The 21,593-nt window shown below is 44.5% G+C and overlaps 2 protein-coding genes across 3 annotated transcripts in view; one reads left to right on the top strand and one right to left on the bottom strand.

Annotated features, from left to right (window-relative positions):
* LOC143808315 (uncharacterized) overlaps positions 1-5,229 on the top strand; it is an 87,237-nt gene extending 82,008 nt beyond the window's left edge. Inside the window, exons 23-26 of the mRNA XM_077290838.1 lie at positions 181-219; positions 3,710-3,747; positions 3,942-4,007; positions 4,459-5,229. Coding sequence (XP_077146953.1) covers positions 181-219; positions 3,710-3,747; positions 3,942-4,007; positions 4,459-4,523 — 208 coding nt within the window. The 3' untranslated portion in view covers positions 4,524-5,229. The remainder of the gene's footprint in view (positions 1-180; positions 220-3,709; positions 3,748-3,941; positions 4,008-4,458) is intronic.
* Positions 1-21,593, bottom strand: part of TM4SF18 (transmembrane 4 L six family member 18) — a 182,002-nt gene that overhangs the window by 133,070 nt on the left and 27,339 nt on the right. The window lies entirely within an intron of this gene.

Below are 21,593 nucleotides of genomic sequence, written 5' to 3' on the forward strand. Positions count from 1 at the left end.
CTCCTTATAAAATAATGGAGAGAAAATGTATGTATGAATGTAACCTAAAGCTGAGACAGTGAGGGAACATCAGACAAGGAGCAGAGACCTCACATGTACATCGGGCGTTCGGATATAACGGACTAGTTATAATTATTGGGGACTGATCATATAATGTCCTATTTTTTCTTTCTGAACTAGAAAACCGAGAGGCTGGATCAGGAGATGGATGAGAAGCATGTAAGTAATATAAGGAAATGACATATTTCCAGCTCCGTATTCTCCTTCTGCTGATCTTTGTTACACATTATCATGTATTACAAATCACATAGCGAGTAAACATGGACGTCAAAATGTTAGCCGTGACACCCTGAGTGGTAGTCGGCATCTAGAGGGGGAGATGGGGCACATATATATCTTAATGCATGGAACTTTCAACCACTCTTTTGTGTCCTTCAGTCACTGACATATCAGATGTCAGCCCTTTTATTATGTCCTTCAGTCACTGAAGTGTCAAATGTCAGTCTCTCTGTTGTGTCCTTCAGTCACTGAAGTGTCTGATGTCAGTCTCTCTATTGTGTCCTTCAGTCACTGAAGTGTCTGATGTCAGTCTCTCTGTTGTGTCCTTCAGTCACTGAAGTGTCAGATGTCAGCCTCTCTGTTGTGTCGCAATGCGTCGTTTTGTAGAAAAAACGCATCCTGCAAGATTGTGCGTCGGTACGTCGCAACGTCGCATTGTGAAGTGCGTCGTACGACGCTAGTGTGAAAGTAGCCTTAGATGTCAACTTCTCTGTTCTGCCCTTCAATCACTAAGGTCTCAGATGTCAGCCTCTCTCTTCTGTCCATCAATGAGGTGTCAGATGCCAGCCTCTAAATTCTGACCTTCAGTCACTGAGGTGTCATATGTCAACCTCTCTATTCTGTCCTTCAATGAGGTATCAGATGCCAGCCTCTCAATTCTGTGCTACAGTTACTGAAATATCAGATATCAGCCTGATTTTTCGGTCCTTCAATCACTGAGGTGTGGGAGCATAGTTCATGCTGTTTATCATTGTTCTCTATTACTGATATATGACTTTCTTCTTGATAGTCAAAGGGGCAATATCTCATGTTGAGGCAAATATCTTTTGATAGGCAAGAATTTATTACACAATTTTGCAGGACGAGAGAGAGTTTTGTTTTTGGCGATTATCTGGACTCTATAATTTATATGGTTTTATTTCTTTGCAGCTGAAATTTTTAGGGTTTGTGCACACGTTGCAGATATCCTGCGGATCCGCAGCATTTTTTTCCACTCAGAAACGCTGCAGATCCGCAAGTGATTTACAGTATAATGTAAACCAATGGAAAAAAATTGCTGTGCTAGTGGTGCGGAAAATCCCGCACAGAATACACAGCGGATTAAAAGAAGGAGCATGTCAATTCTTTGTGCGGATCTGCAGCATTTCTGCACCCATTGCATATTAGAAATCCGCAGGGGTACAAAAGCATGAAATCCGCACAGAATCCGCAGTAAATCCTCAACAAAAATGCACAAAATCCGCAAAAAAAAACCGTACAGATTTTGACCTGCGTTTTATGCCAGAATCCGCACAGAAAATTCACCAGGCAAATCCGCAACGTGTGCACATACCATTACATAGTTACATAGGTTGAAAAAAGACCTAGGTCCATCAAGTTCAGCCTTTCTCCACCAGTTGTACAGTGGGTACGGAAAGTATTCAGACTCCTTTAAATTTCTCACTCTTTGTTTCATTGCAGCCATTTGTAAATTCAAAAAGTTCATTTTGTCTCATTAATGTACACTTTACATCCCATCTTGGCTGAAAAAAAACAGAAATGTAGAAATTTTTGCAAATTTATTAAAAAAGAAAAACTGAAATATCACATGGTCATAAGTATTCTGCCCCTTTGCTCAGTATTGAGTAGAAGCACCCTTTTGAGCTAGTACAGCCATGAGTCCTCTTGGGAATGATGCAACAAGTTTTCACACCTGGATTTGGGGATCCTCTGCCATTCTTCCTTGCAGATCCTCTCCAGTTTCTTCAGGTTGGATGGTGAACAGCCATTTTCAGTTCTCTCCAGAGATGCTCAGGGAGGTGTAGGTCTGGGCTCTGGCTGGGTCTGTCAAGAATGGTCACAGAGTTGTTCTGAAGCCACTCCTTTGTTATCTTAGTTCTGTGCTTAGGGTCATTGTCTTGTTGGAAGGTGAACCTTCGGCCAAGTCTGAGGTCCAGAGCATTCTGGAAGAGGTTTTCATACAGGATATCTCTGTAATTGGCCGCATTCATGTTTCCTTCAATAGCAACCAGTCGTCCTGTCCCTGCAGCTGAAAAACACCCCCATAGCGTGATACTGCCGCAACTACCATGTTTCACTGTTGGGATTGCATTGGCAGGCGATGAGCGGTGTCGGGTTTTCTCCACATGTACCACTTAGAATTATCACCAAAAAGTTCTATGTTCATCTCATCAGACCAGAGAATCTTATTTCTCATAGTCTGGGAGTCCTTCATGCGTTTTTGTTTAGCAAACTCTATGAGGGCTTTCATATGATCTTGGGGTTCTTCTTTACCTCTCTCACCAAGGCTCTTCTCCCACGTTTGCTCAGTTTGGCTGGATGGCCAGGTCTAGGAAGACTTCTAGTGGTCCCAAACTTCATCCATTTAAGGATTATGGAGGCCACTGTGCTCTTAGGAACCTTAAGTACTGCAGAATTTCTGTTGTAACCTTGGCCAGATCTGTGCCTTGACACAACTCTGTCTCTGAGCTCCTTGGCCAGTTCCTTTGATCTCATGATTCTCATTTGGTCTGACATGCAGTGTGAGCTGTGAGGTCTTATATAGACAGGTGTGTGCCTTTCCAAATCAAGTCCTATCAGTTTAATTAAACAGCTGGACTCCAAAAAGGAGTAGAACCATCTAAAGGAGGATCACAAGGAAATGGGCAGCATGTGGCTTAAATATAAGAGTCTGAGCAAAGGGTCTGATTACTTATGACCATATCATATTTCAGGTTTTTTTTTTAATAAATTTGCTGAAAATTCTACATTTCTATTTTTTTTCAGTCAAGATGGTGTGCAGAGTGTACATTAATGAGAAAAAAATGAACTTTTTTAAATTTACCAAATGGATGCAATGAAACAAAGAGTGAAACATTTCCGTACCCACTGTACATTTTGTCTCTAATTTAACTATAACCCACAATGTTAAGTGTACTGAGGAATTCATCCAGCCCTTATTTAAAAGCTGCTATAGTGTCTGCCATTGCTACCTCTTGTGATCGGGCATTCCACTGTCTTAGTGCTCTAACTGTAAAGAACCCTTTCCTATTCAGCTGCCGGAATCAAAATAAAAGGACGAGGAAGGAGAAGCGTCTATCAACGTAAATACAATTGCAGGAATGTCTGTAATCACCCCGTGTAACAGGCCCTTTAGTTATTCTAAGAGTCAGTCACGATCTTCACATCTTTCCATAGCATCCTGTAGATAAGGGGCGGCTTTATATACAGAATAGTAGAAACACGGTCCGGTGTGATGTACGGTACCAGGTGTCAGACCCAATGTCTGCAGTGAAAGCATAAACCCAGGGGCTGTAGCAATATTCCGTAAGAATAAAACTCCAGAGATGAAGTGGGGAACAATATACTCAAATCCAAACAATTGTCACATTTTTCGTGGGACTCAAAGTAGACCGTGCTCTCATGAACATGTTTTTGTATTTTTTATTAGATTTCTCTCCTTGGTCTGCTGTAAAACATCAGAAAAAAGTGAGTATCCAGCATCTCCCCGATAAGGACATTCTGCTCCCCCATATTCTCCCCCAACCCAGATGCCATATTTCATCACATTATCAGTGAGTTGTATAAGTAGCAGCTTCCTGCTAATACCCCCGATAGTGCAGAAAACATGGCGGTGCACCGGGCGTCATATGTTCTTATCATTTCTCACTGTTACATTGTAGAAACCAAGAGGTCGGCAGCTTCAGCTGCACGTCAGACACAAGGGCCTGAAATCAGACAAGTCTATGGTAAGTATTCTGGTTTATAGATGGGATTTGTGTAAAAGCCAAGTATAAAGGACCAAACTGGCCTAAGATTCCTCTCCCCTCTGATTCCAGTCTACAATCTGCAGCCTGATTTGCATAAGAGAAACAGAATTTAGAAATACCTTTTCTTAAGATCTGCTTAGATGTCAAATGCAATAAAGAGCTTGTTAGGCAGAGAGTTTATACAGGAAGACACGAGTGCTGGTGGAGCATGGGCGACCTCTCCGCTGCCCTGCAATGGGTTACACATTCCTATACATCTATATTCCAATGGTTTTTCCTTATCAATGTCATCTTCTCTTAAGTTACAACAAAGGATAATAATAATAATAATAATAATAATAATAATGACGATGATACAACTAAACGAAATAGAGTAATTTATTTCTGATTTCATGTATACATATTATAAAATCTGCTTTTCCCCTTTCAGAAAGCTGTGAAAAAAATGATGGACTTGGAGGAGAGCCTGATGCTGTGGACAGCAGGGTCCATTAATACCTTGGACTCACTTTAATTAAAAAGTTAAAAGCAGCCAATTTGTTTATGGGGGATTATAATGTGAGAGATTATTTGGGGCAGGGCAAGGTGTTATGGTGCCTAAATGACCCCTCTCCAGCATGTTCAATCAGGGATGTGGCGGAGCACTTCCCTATAGCTGGCCGTACACAAGAGACACTGTACAGAAGACAGGACGGTCATTCAGCAGACATCATGTATCCCGCCATCCATGCACCATTGTACATCGCTAAATATGGAATGATGATCCTTCACCAATGTCTCCTGATGACCCCAGACTGTGGAAGGGGAAACATGTAGGTGCAGGACATATGGATTGGGATAAGTGAGGGATACAGGTTATCTATTCTGGAAGTTTTCTGTATCTTTTTAAATATTAACTAAGACAGAAAGTAGTGTTTGCTTTTTCAAGTTTTTCATGATTTTTTGATTACTCACCAGTCGGCCGGGCATCCTGGGTTCTCTCCTGACTATCTAGTCCCTGTGGAAAAGCCGATATGATGGTGTGTTCTGCTCTCACTGCACTGGTGTAAAACTTTCCTGAAAAGTTAAAAGTAGCCATATTGTACATGGATGATTATAATGTGAGAGATTGTTTGGGGGCAGGACTAAGTGTTCTGGTGCCAAAGACAAATAGGACAAATGTCGCCCCTGCAGCGTGTTCAATCAGGGAAGTGGCGGAGCACTTCCCTATAACTGACCATACACAGGACACACTGTAGCTGTAGAACGGACGGTCATTCAGCAGACATCATGTATCCAACCATCCATGCACCATTGTACGTCATCGCTACATATGGAATGATGATTCTTCACTCTACCAAGGTCTCCAGCGGCGCCCAGCGGTGGAACGCGGACAGGTGAATATCGCACAATACTCACCCTCCAGTCCCCCATTATACTTACCTGCTCCCGGCGAGGTCCCTGGCAGCTTCTCACTGACAGGTGATCTTTGGTGCCCGCAGCTTCTTCCTGTGTTCAGCGGTCACATCGTACCGCTCATTAAAGTAATGAATATGCATCCATATTCAATACTCCTTGCTGTTATGTTCGGGTCATAGTGACCCGTAGAGAATTTTTGAGGCCCTGTAGATATTTTTCTATATGTTTCTAAAACTTAAGGTTACTTGACTTTTCCTCATTTGGGGGGACTTATCTATGAGTATTTTTTTTTTTTTTTATGCATTTACTTTTTGCTACACGTCGATTTGTACACTTGTCGTGTTCGGGTCATAGTGACCCGGCATCATTTTTTACAGCTGTGAGGCCATATTTTCAGTGAAATAAAGGAGTTATAACCTCAGTTGGATCTATTTATTGCATCTACTATTGTATATCAATTTATTTATTTCCTAAATTATTTCAATGGGGTCGTACACGCGCTCTGCCGGGTGTATGCATTGAGATCTGCGCACCATAAATATGGCTTTATATTGATTATTTTTGGTGCACAGTCTATACTAAAATGTAGAGCGCATCCAGAGAGATCACTAGGTGTGCACTACACGTGTATATTCTGCGCAGAACGGACTGCGCAGAACGCGCTGTGTAAGAGGGCCTTATTTTGTAAAGCTGAGCTCTAAAGGCCAGCAAATGATTTTTTTGGCTAAGTAAGTCTGTCTTCCTGGCTCATCTCCTTGTTTTCAGAATGGAGCAGCAGGCCTTGTACAGAGCATCCAGCAACATGCTCAGGAAAGTGAAACCATGGCCTCCACAAGCACTTCTACCCCCCTGGCCTCTACCAGCGGTGCCTCCAGAATAAAAAGAAAAAGGTGCAGCTATTGCCCTTATTCTTGTGAAAATAAATCAAGTATTACATGTTCTGGATGCAAAAAATTCTTATGCAAAGCCCATGTTTATTGTTCTTCATGCAAGAATACATAAATTTATATTACCATGTAAATATGTTCAAGTTGAAGTGTTTATTATCTTTAATTTTTTTCACCAAATGTTTGATTTGCTTGTTTTAGTTTTTTTTTTTTTACCACATATGTGTAGTTTGCTATTTTTCGTTTTGCTTATTACTAAGGTTTTTTTGAATAAAAAAAAAAATAAAGATTTCAATTTCATTTTTCTTTTTTTCATTTCCAAACATGTTCCCATACAATCTAGTATGCAACAGGTATAAAAATAATTGAGTTCGAGTATCAAGATTTAATAAACCGGGTCATAGTGACCCAGGAGCAATACAAGTGTATAGTACATGGGAACAGAACAGCAGGGTTTTAATGAGTGGTACCACGTGACCGCTGAACACAGGAAGAAGCTGCGGGCGCCGGAGAAGCAGGAACGTGCAGAGACGCGCCGGGAGCAGGTAAGTATGATTTGACAGATGCCACTCCCCCTCCCCCGCCGACCCCTGGGACAATGACTCGAGTATAAGCCGAGAGGGGCACTTTCAGCCAAAAAAAATGGGCTGAGAATCTCGTCTTATACTCGAGTATATACGGTAGGTAACCAAGACACTAAGTAGTGTTTGCTTTTTCCAGTTTTTGATGATTTTTTTGATTACTCATCAGTCAGCCGGGCATCCTGAGAAGTTGAACTCACCTGCCTATCTAGTCTAGACCCTAGCCATATTGTACATGGGAGATTATAATGTGAGGGATTATTTGGAGGCAGGAATAGGTGTTCTGGTGCCAAAGACACATAGGAAATATGGGTCCCTCCAGCATGTTCAATCAGGGAAGTAGGGGAGCACTTCTCTATAGCTGGCCATACACAAGAGACAGTGTAGCTGTAGACCGGATGGTCATTCAGCAGACATCATATATTCCACCATCCATGCACCATTATACATCATCACTACTTATGGAATGATTATGATTATTTTTTCGACCAATGTCTCCTGATGACCCCAGACTGTAGAGGGGGAAACATGTAGACAATTGAATTAATTCATGTAGACGCATGAATTGGGCTAAGTGAGGGACACATGTAAATTATTCTGGAGGAATTCTGTATCTGTTTTACTATTAGCTAACCAAGATGCTAAGTAGTTGGGCTCCTTCTATCTGAGAAATGTCTTATGTTACTTAACTATTCCTAGCAATTTTCTTTTGGTTCTATACCATCCTGTGCCCTACTGTATAGTTCTGTGCATTTCTGCTGGTACTAGACACGACTGGAGATGCTACTTTGACATCTTTTTGCAGGTGATCTTTCTGCTTTCCGCATTGCTGGGTCGCTGTCTTTTCATTGTGAGAACACAATAAACTTGCTTCCTCACTACTTTTTGTGCCATCTGTGTGTAAATTTTACAGTTTGTTTTATATGCAATAATTTTATATGTAGTTTTATTTTTGTGTTAAAAAAAAACAAATTATCAGCTATCCACTAAACATGTAATAACTGTATGACTGACAGGTCCCTGAAGTGCCATGAGAGATCAACATGTGCATGGTGATCTTTACCCTGGGCCTTCTCTATGGCCAGCCTACCCAACACCCATTATTACAAGAAGCCACAGTCTGTATCTCACCTTCTTATCTATGAAGCAGCTGAACCAAGTTTCTACCAAAGAGTCACCCAGGAAAGGCTGCAGATAGCTGTGAGGGAAAGGAGGCACCAAGGAAACCTCACGATTGCCAACTTTCCCAGATACCATCTATAGTCGAGCAGAGAGACAATCAGCTCCCTGCTTCATCTTTGGCTAGACTACGGTAGGCCATAGTATGCTTTTGGCCTATGTTCTGCCTGGCATGCACAGTGGGATTTGGACATGAGGCTGCACAATGCAGGAATATAGAAGACACTATGAAGATGCACAGGTGGTCCTGTGGAGTGATGTTAATCCTCAGACTGCAGGGAGCAAGAAGATAGGAGACAACACCAGGGTGAAGTCAGTTTAAAGGGCCACTGTCACCCCCCTCCAGCCGTTATAAACTAAAAGAGCCACCTTGTGCAGCAGTAATGCTGCAGTCTAACAAGGTGGCTCTTTTAGTTTTTGATTCATTTATTACCTCAATAAAGCGTTTTAAAAATTGGCCACACATACCAGATATTGTACCAGGAGGCGGTCCGAAGCGTCCTGTATGAATCCCCCAACTGCCGTCACTCTTCTCTTCAGGGCCGATGGTACCCGCCCCCTTCGCGTTGTTGCTTCTTAAATCCGGCGCCTGCGCTGTGCGTGCCTGCCTGGGGCCTGCGCAGTGTTCTTTGTCAGTCACATCTCAGATGCCGGGTGCCTGACTGCACCTGTGCGGGCAGTGCGGCCGCCCTGTTACTGAATCCCCGCCCCGCACTGTGTTATTCATTATGCACAGTGCGGGGCTGGCATTCCTGGGCATGCGCACTGCACTGTTCAGGCGCTCCCCCATCTCGGACGCTCTCCCATCTCTGACGCTCCCCCGCCTTCCCAGGAACCCCAGCCCCGCACTGTGCATAATGAATAACACAGTGCGGGGCGGGGATTCAGTAACAGGGCGCAGTCAGGCACCCGGCATCTGAGATGTGACTGACAAAGAACACTGCGCAGGCCCCAGGCAGGCACGCACAGCGCAGGCGCCGGATTTAAGAAGCAACAACGCGAAGGGGGCGGGTACCATCGGCCCTGAAGAGAAGAGTGACGGCAGTTGGGGGATTCATACAGGATGCTTCGGACCGCCTCCTGGTACAATATCTGGTATGTGTGGCCAATTTTTAAAACGCTTTATTGAGGTAATAAATGAATCAAAAACTAAAAGAGCCACCTTGTTAGACTGCAGCATTACTGCTGCACAAGGTGGCTCTTTTAGTTTATAACGGCTGGAGGGGGGTGACAGTGGCCCTTTAAGGTTTTTCAATTGCAGTAAACATGAGAAGGGTGTCCTGGCTGGCCATGTGAGTGGACACAGGGAAGAGTGCTCCCGCTGCTAAAGGGACAAATATCCTGTGCAAACATTGATTACCGGACTTTTTTTGCCACAAACCGGTTAGCTGAAGGTCTGGGGAGCAAAGCGGTGCTGAGTGCTGGATCCGGCATCAGAGGCAATGACCAGACGGAGGCAGAAGGATGCAGGTGCCGGCGATGCAGGAGCCAGCCAAGATGGCGCCGAGGTCAGAGAAGAAGCTGACAGGGAGAACGCCGCATGTTTACGGCGTATGGAGGTGGCGGCGAAGCTTCAGCAGTATGCCGGAGTGGAAGCTGTGGAGGAGGCAGAGCAAGGAACCGGAGCTGGAGCTAATAAGGAGGAGGATATAGTCATGGCTGCTAAGCATGAGGTACAGAGGGGAAAGGAGAGAGGCAGCATGGTGGGGGCAGGGGGGGACCTGAAGGCTTAATGCAGAAAGAGGAGCCGACCCTCAGAGACGTTGTTGTGCTGATATCCTCGTGCCAGCAATCCTTGAATTGAGGGGACACAGCACAGATTAATGCAGCCCTGCAAAAGATGGACAGATGTATGGGAGCGGTGGAGGAGAGGGTGAGCACTGCAGAAGACCACATAGTAAAACTGCAAACAGCTGAGAAAAAGTTCGCCCAAGCAATATCAGAGCTCGCTGCCAAGAATGAGGATCTGGAAAATAGATCCAGAAGGAATAATATACGTATAGTGGGGCTGCCTGAAAAGACTGAGGGGAGAAACCCCACAGAGTTTGTTGAAAGCTGGCTGCTGGAGAAAATTTGGGGCACAGTGCTGACAAAAGTATTTGCTGTTGAAAGAGCGCTTAGGGTCCCGCCGCAGCCCCCTGCCCCAGGAGCGAATCTGTTATGGTTTCCAATGGCAAGGAAACATCAGAAGCATAGAATAAATGGACAAGCTCTCGGGTGATGGAAACTAGAGCTGACCGCGATGCTAAACCTACACACCACACTAGAAGTAGCCAGGGGGCATTCCTGCGTTGTCTCTAGATGCCGCGCGCCAGCCGGAGAACTAACTACCCCTGGTAGAAGAAAACACAGTCCTGGCTTGCCTCCAGAGAATGTCCCCACAGGAGATAGCAGCCCCCCACATATAATAACGGTGAGAGCAGATGAAAAGACACACGTAGTATGAAAGCAGATTTAGCACAGAGAGGCCCGCTAACTAAATAGCAGAAAGATACAACAGAGGACTTCGCGGTCAGCTGCAAAACCCTTCAAAACACCATCCTGAAATTACCTTAACTCATGTGACAACTCATGCCACTGGAGTGGTAATTTCAGCCCAACAAGAGCTTCCAGCTGCAGAGATTCACATAAGTGCAAACTGGACAAAACATACAAAAATAGACTTAAGGACTAAAGTGTCCAACTTAGCTGAGCAGAAAACTGGGAGCAGGAACATACAACAGAATCACTCTGGATACATTGATGGCCAGCATTAGAATGACTGAGGAGCAAGGTTAAATAGGATACTCCCACATCCTGATAGGAACAGGTGAACTGAGAAGGCAAAGCTTGCAGGACACCAGTACCACAAGAGACCACCGGGGGAGCCCACGAACCGAATCACAACAGTACCCCCCCCTTAAGGAGGGGGCACCGAACCCTCACAAGAACCACCAGGGCGATCTGGATGAGCCCTATGAAAGGCACGGACCAAATCAGAAGCATGAACATCAGAAGCTGTAACCCAAGAATTATCCTCTTGACCGTAGCCCTTCCATTTCACCAGATATTGAAGTCTCCGTCTGGAAACACGGGAGTCCAAGATTTTCTCCACCACGTACTCCAATTCACCCTCAACCAGCACAGGAGCAGGAGGCTCAACAGAAGGCACAAGTGGTACCTCATACCTCCGCAATAATGACCGATGGAAGACATTATGGATAGCAAAGGATGCTGGGAGGTCCAAACGAAAAGACACAGGGTTAAGAATTTCCAAAATCTTATAAGGACCGATGAACCGAGGCTTAAACTTAGGAGAAGAGACCATCATAGGGACAAAACAGGAGGACAACCACACCAAGTCCCCAACACGAAGACGAGGACCAACACGACGATGGCGATTAGCAAAACGTTGAGTCTTCTCCTGGGACAACTCCAAATTGTCCACCACCTGCCCCCAAATACGATGCAACCTATCCACCATGGTATCCACTCCAGGACAATCCGAAGACTCCACCTGACCAGATGAAAAACGAGGATGGAACCCTGAATTGCAAAAGAAAGGGGAGATCAGAAATAAAATCCATAGAGATGTGTGTCCAAGGCCTCTTAGGAACAGGCAAGGGCAACAACAACCCACTAGCCCGAGAACAACAAGGTTTGGCCCGAGCACAAACATCGCAAGACTGCACAAAAGTACGCACGTCCCGAGACAGGGAAGGCCACCAGAAGGACCTAGCCACCAAATCTCTGGTACCAAAAATTCCCGGATGACCTGCCAACGCAGAAGAATGAACCTCCGAGATGACTCTATTGGTCCACTCATCCGGCACAAACAATCTACCAGGCGGACAACGATCAGGCCGATCCGCCTGAAACTCTTGTAAAGCACGTCGCAGGTCTGGGAAGACAGCAGACAATATCACCCCATCCTTAAGTATACCCGTAGGTTTAGAATCACCAGGGGAATCAGGTTCAAAACTCCTAGAAAGGGCATCCGCCTTCACATTCTTAGTACCTGGCAGATACGAAACCACAAAATTAAACCGGGAGAAAAACAACGACCAGCGCGCCTGTCTAGGATTCAGACGTCTGGCCGACTCAAGATAAATCACATTTTTGTGATCAGTCAAGACCACCACCTGATGTTTAGCACCCTCAAGCCAATGACGCCACTCCTCGAATGCCCACTTCATCGCCAAAAGCTCCCGATTACCGACGTCATAATTTCGCTCGGCGGGCGAAAATTTTCGAGAAAAGAACGCAGAAGGTCTCATCACTGAACAATCTGAACTTTTCTGCGACATAACCGCCCCCGCTCCGATCTCGGAAGCATCAACTTCCACCTGAAAAGGAAGAGAAACATCAGGCTGGCACAACACCGGAGCAGAAGAAAAACGGCGCTTAAGCTCCCGAAAGGCCTCCACAGCAGCAGGAGACCAATCTGCAACATCAGCACCCTTTTTAGTCAAATCAGTCAAAGGCCTGACAACGCTAGAAAAACCAGTTATGAATCGACGATAAAAGTTAGCAAAGCCCAAAAATTTCTGAAGGCCCTTAAGAGAAGTCGGTTGCGTCCAGTCACAAATAGCCCGAACCTTCACAGGATCCATCTCAATAGAAGAGGGGGAAAAAATGTACCCCAAAAAAGAAATCTTCTGAACCCCAAAAACACACTTTGAACCTTTAACAAACAGAGAATTGGTCCGCAAAACCTGAAAAACCCTCCTAACTTGTTGAACATGAGATTCCCAGTCATCCGAAAAAATCAAGATATCGTCCAAATACACAATCATAAATTTATCCAGATATTCACGGAAAATATTGTGCATAAAAGACTGAAAGACCGAAGGGGCATTTGACAGACCAAAAGGCATCACCAAATACTCAAAATGGCCCTCGGGCGTATTAAATGCGGTTTTCCACTCATCCCCCTGCTTAATTCGCACCAAATTATACGCACCGCGAAGATCAATCTTAGAGAACCACTTCGCCCCCTCAATGCGAGCAAATAAATCTGTCAGCAATGGCAAAGGATACTGATACTTGACTGTGATCTTATTCAAGAGTCTATAATCAATACAAGGTCTCAAAGAACCATCGCTTTTAGCTACGAAAAAGAACCCCGCTCCAAGAGGAGACGAAGAAGGACGAATATGTCCCTTTTCCAAGGATTCCCTAATATACTCTCGCATGGCAGCATGTTCAGGTACAGACAGATTGAATAGACGACCCTTAGGAAATTTACTGCCAGGGATCAAATCTATATAAAATAAACTTTGGCACTCAACTTGTGATCGTATGAAAAAGTTTTAATGGCAGCCACTTGTACAAACGTTTCGGTCAGAAACTTTGACCTTCTTCAGTGTACTGCAGTAATATTAAACAATAAAGTAAATAATGTCAATAACAAAAACAGGAAATCAAATAACCATAAAGTAACAAGGATAACAGAATATAGGGAGACTAGTATATATTTGTGCATATATGGTGATGGATGGGAAAGGGGATGGGGATAGTATAAAGGAATATAGAGAAGCACTCGTACCTTGGTCCCTAAGACACTATTGGTGTGTGGCTGGAGATCAGGATAAGGTCCTGTATGGATCCTAAAGTAGAAAGTGTGTCTATTGAGCTGGATACACTTAATAGGGGTCATGATAAGATATTGAATATAGGACTAACCTATGTATCCATATGGATGGGGATACAATGGTGAGGGACGGTATCTTGAACCGTGCTGTGAACGTCTGGAGAGTAGATTGGATCTAATGGAATGAGTAGATAGTTCATTTATATATGTGGACCTGAATCGTCCAGGAGTGACCGCAGTATTGAACCAAATGTATAGGTAGAGCATAAATACATATGGCAGAGAAAGGTTCCCATATCGATCCTATATAGGTACATACCCAATGTGGTAGTGAGTCACAGTATACACACTGGAATGTAGATCCAAGAATGGACTCAGATGTGGGGATCCCTTTGCCTATAGGGGGAGAAGTGTCCGGATTTGAAAATAAAGAATGGCAGGGCTTCAAAGTGCAGAAGCGCTGACGGTGGTGACAGGTCTTACCAGGTGCAGGCAGAGGGCTGGATCCAGAACGCGGTGTCCACCGCTGGTTCTAACGTGTGCTGCCATGGTAGAAAAGCGCCGTTATATGTCTGGGGGGCGGGACTGTCCTTAGCGCGAAACCGGAAGTGCGTCACCGGAAGTGACGCACTATCAGTGCCGGTCACTGTGCGTGTCAGCGCTGAGCAATAGTAATGGAGGTGCGTTCCACCCCATTTTAAACATGCCATAGAAGCGGGCGGTGGAATTGACTAAGTGTGGGAGGAACTAAAAGGACTTACTCAGTTAATAGAAGCAACGATAACTATGTATATTTGTATGTCATCACACATAAACCACCTAAGGTCAGGACGGAGGCATGAAAATAGCAGTAATGGAGGGTTTAGAGTAAATAAGTAAATAGAGACCAAGGTGCTGAGGTAGGGATCCAGAGGGAGGGAGGAACAGGATGTGAACATTTTCGTGCCGTCACATTCAATATTGAGGATTCTGTAAAACAAAATTACGTATTAATACAGTGTTTGTCGATATGAGTATATACATGTGCATAATCAAGGAATAATATAATGGCAGTTGTTATACCAAAACCGAACATATACAAAGGAAATCATAGATAACCATTATAGGAAGGCCAGGAGATCATAGTCCCTGTTGAGACCCTTAGGTGTCAAGGTCTCCAACTCGTGTATCCAGAAGGCCTCTCTTCTTTTGAGGATCTGGATACGATTGCCCCCCCGCCTTGGTATTGGGACATGTTCTAATACCTGAAATCTGAGTTGAGGTATAGTGTGTCCTGCGTCAGTGAAGTGGTGGGGTAATGGCAATAATGTATTTTTGCATCTTATTGTGGACTTGTGTTTACTGATACGGTCCCGTATCGGTTGTGAGGTCTCGCCAATATATAACAGGCCACATGGGCATTTAATGGAGTACACCACAAAAGATGTATCACAGGTACTGTAGTCTTTAATTTGGTATCTTTTCCCCGAATGTGGGTGAAAAAAATGGTCTCCCTTCAAAACATTTCCACACTGGTTGCAGTGGAGGCATGGGTATGTGCCAGTCCTGGGTCTAGAGAGAAACCTTTGGGTGGAGGATCGTGAGCCCGAGCCAATGTCAGCCTTGACCAGTGTGTCACGGATATTGCGTGATCCAATTTCAGAGGGTGGAACGTATTGTCACGAACCCCATCAAAAAACAAGAGAGGTTGGACGAGATGTATAATAAATTCACTGAACGGGGATATCCACCGGACATATTACATAACGCCTTACATCCAGCCACCCGTCCCCAACAACCCGTGACAAACCGAATACCTTTTGTACATACGTACCATCCCTACGTCCACATACTTCATCACAGCATTAGGAAACATTGGAGGATATTACAGGAGGCATATCCAGACATACCTGAGTTTCGCAACCATTTCTTACCATGCTACAAACGATCACGCAATATCCGTGACACACTGGTCAAGGCTGACATTGGCTCGGGCTCACGATCCTCCACCCAAAGGTTTCTCTCTAGACCCAGGACTGGCACATACCCATGCCTCCACTGCAACCAGTGTGGAAATGTTTTGAAGGGAGACCATTTTTTTCACCCACATTCGGGGAAAAGATACCAAATTAAAGACTACAGTACCTGTGATACATCTTTTGTGGTGTACTCCATTAAATGCCCATGTGGCCTGTTATATATTGGCGAGACCTCACAACCGATACGGGACCGTATCAGTAAACACAAGTCCACAATAAGATGCAAAAATACATTATTGCCATTACCCCACCACTTCACTGACGCAGGACACACTATACCTCAACTCAGATTTCAGGTATTAGAACATGTCCCAATACCAAGGCGGGGGGGCAATCGTATCCAGATCCTCAAAAGAAGAGAGGCCTTCTGGATACACGAGTTGGAGACCTTGACACCTAAGGGTCTCAACAGGGACTATGATCTCCTGGCCTTCCTATAATGGTTATCTATGATTTCCTTTGTATATGTTCGGTTTTGGTATAACAACTGCCATTATATTATTCCTTGATTATGCACATGTATATACTCATATCGACAAACACTGTATTAATACGTAATTTTGTTTTACAGAATCCTCAATATTGAATGTGACGGCACGAAAATGTTCACATCCTGTTCCTCCCTCCCTCTGGATCCCTACCTCAGCACCTTGGTCTCTATTTACTTATTTACTCTAAACCCTCCATTACTGCTATTTTCATGCCTCCGTCCTGACCTTAGGTGGTTTATGTGTGATGACATACAAATATACATAGTTATCGTTGCTTCTATTAACTGAGTAAGTCCTTTTAGTTCCTCCCACACTTAGTCAATTCCACCGCCCGCTTCTATGGCATGTTTAAAATGGGGTGGAACGCACCTCCATTACTATTGCTCAGCGCTGACACGCACAGTGACCGGCACTGATAGTGCGTCACTTCCGGTGACGCACTTCCGGTTTCGCGCTAAGGACAGTCCCGCCCCCCAGACATATAACGGCGCTTTTCTACCATGGCAGCACACGTTAGAACCAGCGGTGGACACCGCGTTCTGGATCCAGCCCTCTGCCTGCACCTGGTAAGACCTGTCACCACCGTCAGCGCTTCTGCACTTTGAAGCCCTGCCATTCTTTATTTTCAAATCCGGACACTTCTCCCCCTATAGGCAAAGGGATCCCCACATCTGAGTCCATTCTTGGATCTACATTCCAGTGTGTATACTGTGACTCACTACCACATTGGGTATGTACCTATATAGGATCGATATGGGAACCTTTCTCTGCCATATGTATTTATGCTCTACCTATACATTTGGTTCAATACTGCGGTCACTCCTGGACGATTCAGGTCCACATATATAAATGAACTATCTACTCATTCCATTAGATCCAATCTACTCTCCAGACGTTCACAGCACGGTTCAAGATACCGTCCCTCACCATTGTATCCCCATCCATATGGATACATAGGTTAGTCCTATATTCAATATCTTATCATGACCCCTATTAAGTGTATCCAGCTCAATAGACACACTTTCTACTTTAGGATCCATACAGGACCTTATCCTGATCTCCAGCCACACACCAATAGTGTCTTAGGGACCAAGGTACGAGTGCTTCTCTATATTCCTTTATACTATCCCCATCCCCTTTCCCATCCATCACCATATATGCACAAATATATACTAGTCTCCCTATATTCTGTTATCCTTGTTACTTTATGGTTATTTGATTTCCTGTTTTTGTTATTGACATTATTTACTTTATTGTTTAATATTACTGCAGTACACTGAAGAAGGTCAAAGTTTCTGACCGAAACGTTTGTACAAGTGGCTGCCATTAAAACTTTTTCATACGATCACAAGTTGAGTGCCAAAGTTTATTTTATATACCTGTGGGTTTGGGAACCCTCTTTGTGCACCGTCTCAGCTGTGCCACGATCTATCACACTATATGTACTCACCCTTCCGTGTGCACGCTGTTCATTATGACCTCACTGGTTTTTTCATACAATCAGGAGGAGACTAACTCTATTCTTTCTAAGTCCAACTTATCTAGTGACTTCCTCAAGGTCCCACCTAGGGAAACCAGGGGAAGGGATCTTGAACGGGAATCACGACATCTGATCAATTTGGAACTACACTGTGCAACACTGTCGGAATATCTTAGAGTCATGCATCCCGAGGGGCCTGAGAGTACCTCTGCGACCAACACTGTTCAGCGACTCCACCGCCTTCTGCTCCAGATTCGAGCAAATACTCAACAAGTGCTCGTTTGACTTAATGACACTGACTGTTGAACATTTACAAAGTGCTATCACTCAATCCAGTGACACTATCAAAAATATTGAGTCACAATTAGCCTCATCGAGTACTGCGGAAGAATTGGGCACTCTTAAAGCCAGAGTACAGACTGTCATCGAGCAACACAAGAGAGACACTGAGAATAGAAAAAGGATTAAGTTCCAGAGGGATTTAGAAGATTATGATAATAACCGCGTCTATCACTGGCGCAATAACCTTGTTCCCCGCTCTGACCCCCCTAGGTACAACCAGTACTCATCAAACGAGGCATCAACTTCTGGATCAGACACAGACAGAAGGGACAACCGTACCAACACGACTCGCCATTTTTTAGATCAACGCAAGCGGTACCCAAGGAGAAAAGGACCCGTCGGAGCCAGCGGAGGAAGAAATCCAGATTTCTACAGAGTAACACGCTCCCAGGTACTAATTCCTTAGTTATCAATATCTCCTCAAGGACGCTCAGCATTGCTGAACACAATCTCTTGCAAAAAGGACTCTCGTTTTGCCCATATTCTAAATTAAGTACATTTGGACTTGATATGGAATTGCAACGGTTTTACCGCCGCATTAGATTATTGACGCACTTTGCTAAGGGTAATGATACACGTAGTGTTTTCCCATCTACACACCAGGCCTTGATATCTATAGACCAACTTGGCCTACGCAACAAGAGCACATATCGTCCACCAACAGAGTCACATGCGGTGGAAACTTTTGTTGGATTTATAGACAGAGCCTTTACCCAGCTTCGGCGAGATGCCGAAGGAGGGAGATTACACTACTCCTCCAATTTGTCAAATCTAGACACTCAGGCATCACGGGCCCTATGTGAGGACAAGACCATTATTATCAAACCCGCCGATAAAGGTCGGAGCCATAGTGGTCATGAACAAGACAGACTACATTCAGGAAGCCCATCGTCAGCTCAATGACAGTAGGATCTACATCAAATTAAGCAGAGACCCTATAGGTGACATACGCAACAGCATATCTGCTATACTTATGACATATTCTGACATGGGAGTAATTGACTCTAAAACCAAAGACTTCCTTACCAAAACAAATCCAGTGACGCCCGTACTATACTTACTTCCTAAGGTACATAAGAGCCTTATTAACCCACCTGGCCGACCAATTATCGCAGCGACTGATTCAATCTTGTCCCCTCTCTCCATATTTTTGGAAAAGGTACTCACCCCTCTGACACAAAAATCCCAATCATACCTACTTGATACTGGGGCTTTCCTTAGAACATTACGGACACTGGACACTGTCCCGAGTAACTCCTTTCTGGTATCCTTTGATGTAAGGGACCTCTATACATCCATTCCCCACAATCAAGGTATTAATTGTGTCAGACAGTTGCTGACCACATCTGAATTACATCATAACACGATTGATTTTTGTCTGGAACTACTGACAACGGTCCTCACCAAAAATTACTTTCTATTTGAGGATACCTATTACCTCCAAGCGCAGGGGACCGCCATGGGGTCCAATATGGCACCCCCGTATGCAAACACTTACATGACCACCTTCGAGGAAGAGGTGGTATATCCCAACACCCTCTTTAGAACCCATTGTATAACTTGGAAAAGGTTCATTGATGATATTTTTTGCATATGGACAGGGCCATCAGATTCTCTGGATGAGTTCTTTAAGACCCTAAACTCCTCCTGGCCGGGCCTCTCCTTTACCATGACGAAAGACGTACATCAGGTTAACTTTCTTGACACCCTTGTATTGAAGGATGCGGGTGGCAATATCAGTACGGATTTATACAGAAAGTCCACTGACCGCAATAGTCTGCTCCATTATAAAAGTCTGCACCCCACAACCACCAAAAATGCCATCCCCCGGTCCCAATTTCAGAGGGTGGAACGTATTGTCACGAACCCCATCAAAAAACAAGAGAGGTTGGACGAGATGTATAATAAATTCACTGAACGGGGATATCCACCGGACATATTACATAACGCCTTACATCCAGCCACCCGTCCCCAACAACCCGTGACAAACCGAATACCTTTTGTACATACGTACCATCCCTACGTCCACATACTTCATCACAGCATTAGGAAACATTGGAGGATATTACAGGAGGCATATCCAGACATACCTGAGTTTCGCAACCATTTCTTACCATGCTACAAACGATCACGCAATATCCGTGACACACTGGTCAAGGCTGACATTGGCTCGGGCTCACGATCCTCCACCCAAAGGTTTCTCTCTAGACCCAGGACTGGCACATACCCATGCCTCCACTGCAACCAGTGTGGAAATGTTTTGAAGGGAGACCATTTTTTTCACCCACATTCGGGGAAAAGATACCAAATTAAAGACTACAGTACCTGTGATACATCTTTTGTGGTGTACTCCATTAAATGCCCATGTGGCCTGTTATATATTGGCGAGACCTCACAACCGATACGGGACCGTATCAGTAAACACAAGTCCACAATAAGATGCAAAAATACATTATTGCCATTACCCCACCACTTCACTGACGCAGGACACACTATACCTCAACTCAGATTTCAGGTATTAGAACATGTCCCAATACCAAGGCGGGGGGGCAATCGTATCCAGATCCTCAAAAGAAGAGAGGCCTTCTGGATACACGAGTTGGAGACCTTGACACCTAAGGGTCTCAACAGGGACTATGATCTCCTGGCCTTCCTATAATGGTTATCTATGATTTCCTTTGTATATGTTCGGTTTTGGTATAACAACTGCCATTATATTATTCCTTGATTATGCACATGTATATACTCATATCGACAAACACTGTATTAATACGTAATTTTGTTTTACAGAATCCTCAATATTGAATGTGACGGCACGAAAATGTTCACATCCTGTTCCTCCCTCCCTCTGGATCCCTACCTCAGCACCTTGGTCTCTATTTACTTATTTACTCTAAACCCTCCATTACTGCTATTTTCATGCCTCCGTCCTGACCTTAGGTGGTTTATGTGTGATGACATACAAATATACATAGTTATCGTTGCTTCTATTAACTGAGTAAGTCCTTTTAGTTCCTCCCACACTTAGTCAATTCCACCGCCCGCTTCTATGGCATGTTTAAAATGGGGTGGAACGCACCTCCATTACTATTGCTCAGCGCTGACACGCACAGTGACCGGCACTGATAGTGCGTCACTTCCGGTGACGCACTTCCGGTTTCGCGCTAAGGACAGTCCCGCCCCCCAGACATATAACGGCGCTTTTCTACCATGGCAGCACACGTTAGAACCAGCGGTGGACACCGCGTTCTGGATCCAGCCCTCTGCCTGCACCTGGTAAGACCTGTCACCACCGTCAGCGCTTCTGCACTTTGAAGCCCTGCCATTCTTTATTTTCAAATCCGGACACTTCTCCCCCTATAGGCAAAGGGATCCCCACATCTGAGTCCATTCTTGGATCTACATTCCAGTGTGTATACTGTGACTCACTACCACATTGGGTATGTACCTATATAGGATCGATATGGGAACCTTTCTCTGCCATATGTATTTATGCTCTACCTATACATTTGGTTCAATACTGCGGTCACTCCTGGACGATTCAGGTCCACATATATAAATGAACTATCTACTCATTCCATTAGATCCAATCTACTCTCCAGACGTTCACAGCACGG

This window comes from Ranitomeya variabilis, chromosome 2, assembly GCF_051348905.1.
Source record: "Ranitomeya variabilis isolate aRanVar5 chromosome 2, aRanVar5.hap1, whole genome shotgun sequence".
Lineage (NCBI taxonomy): Eukaryota > Metazoa > Chordata > Amphibia > Anura > Dendrobatidae > Ranitomeya > Ranitomeya variabilis.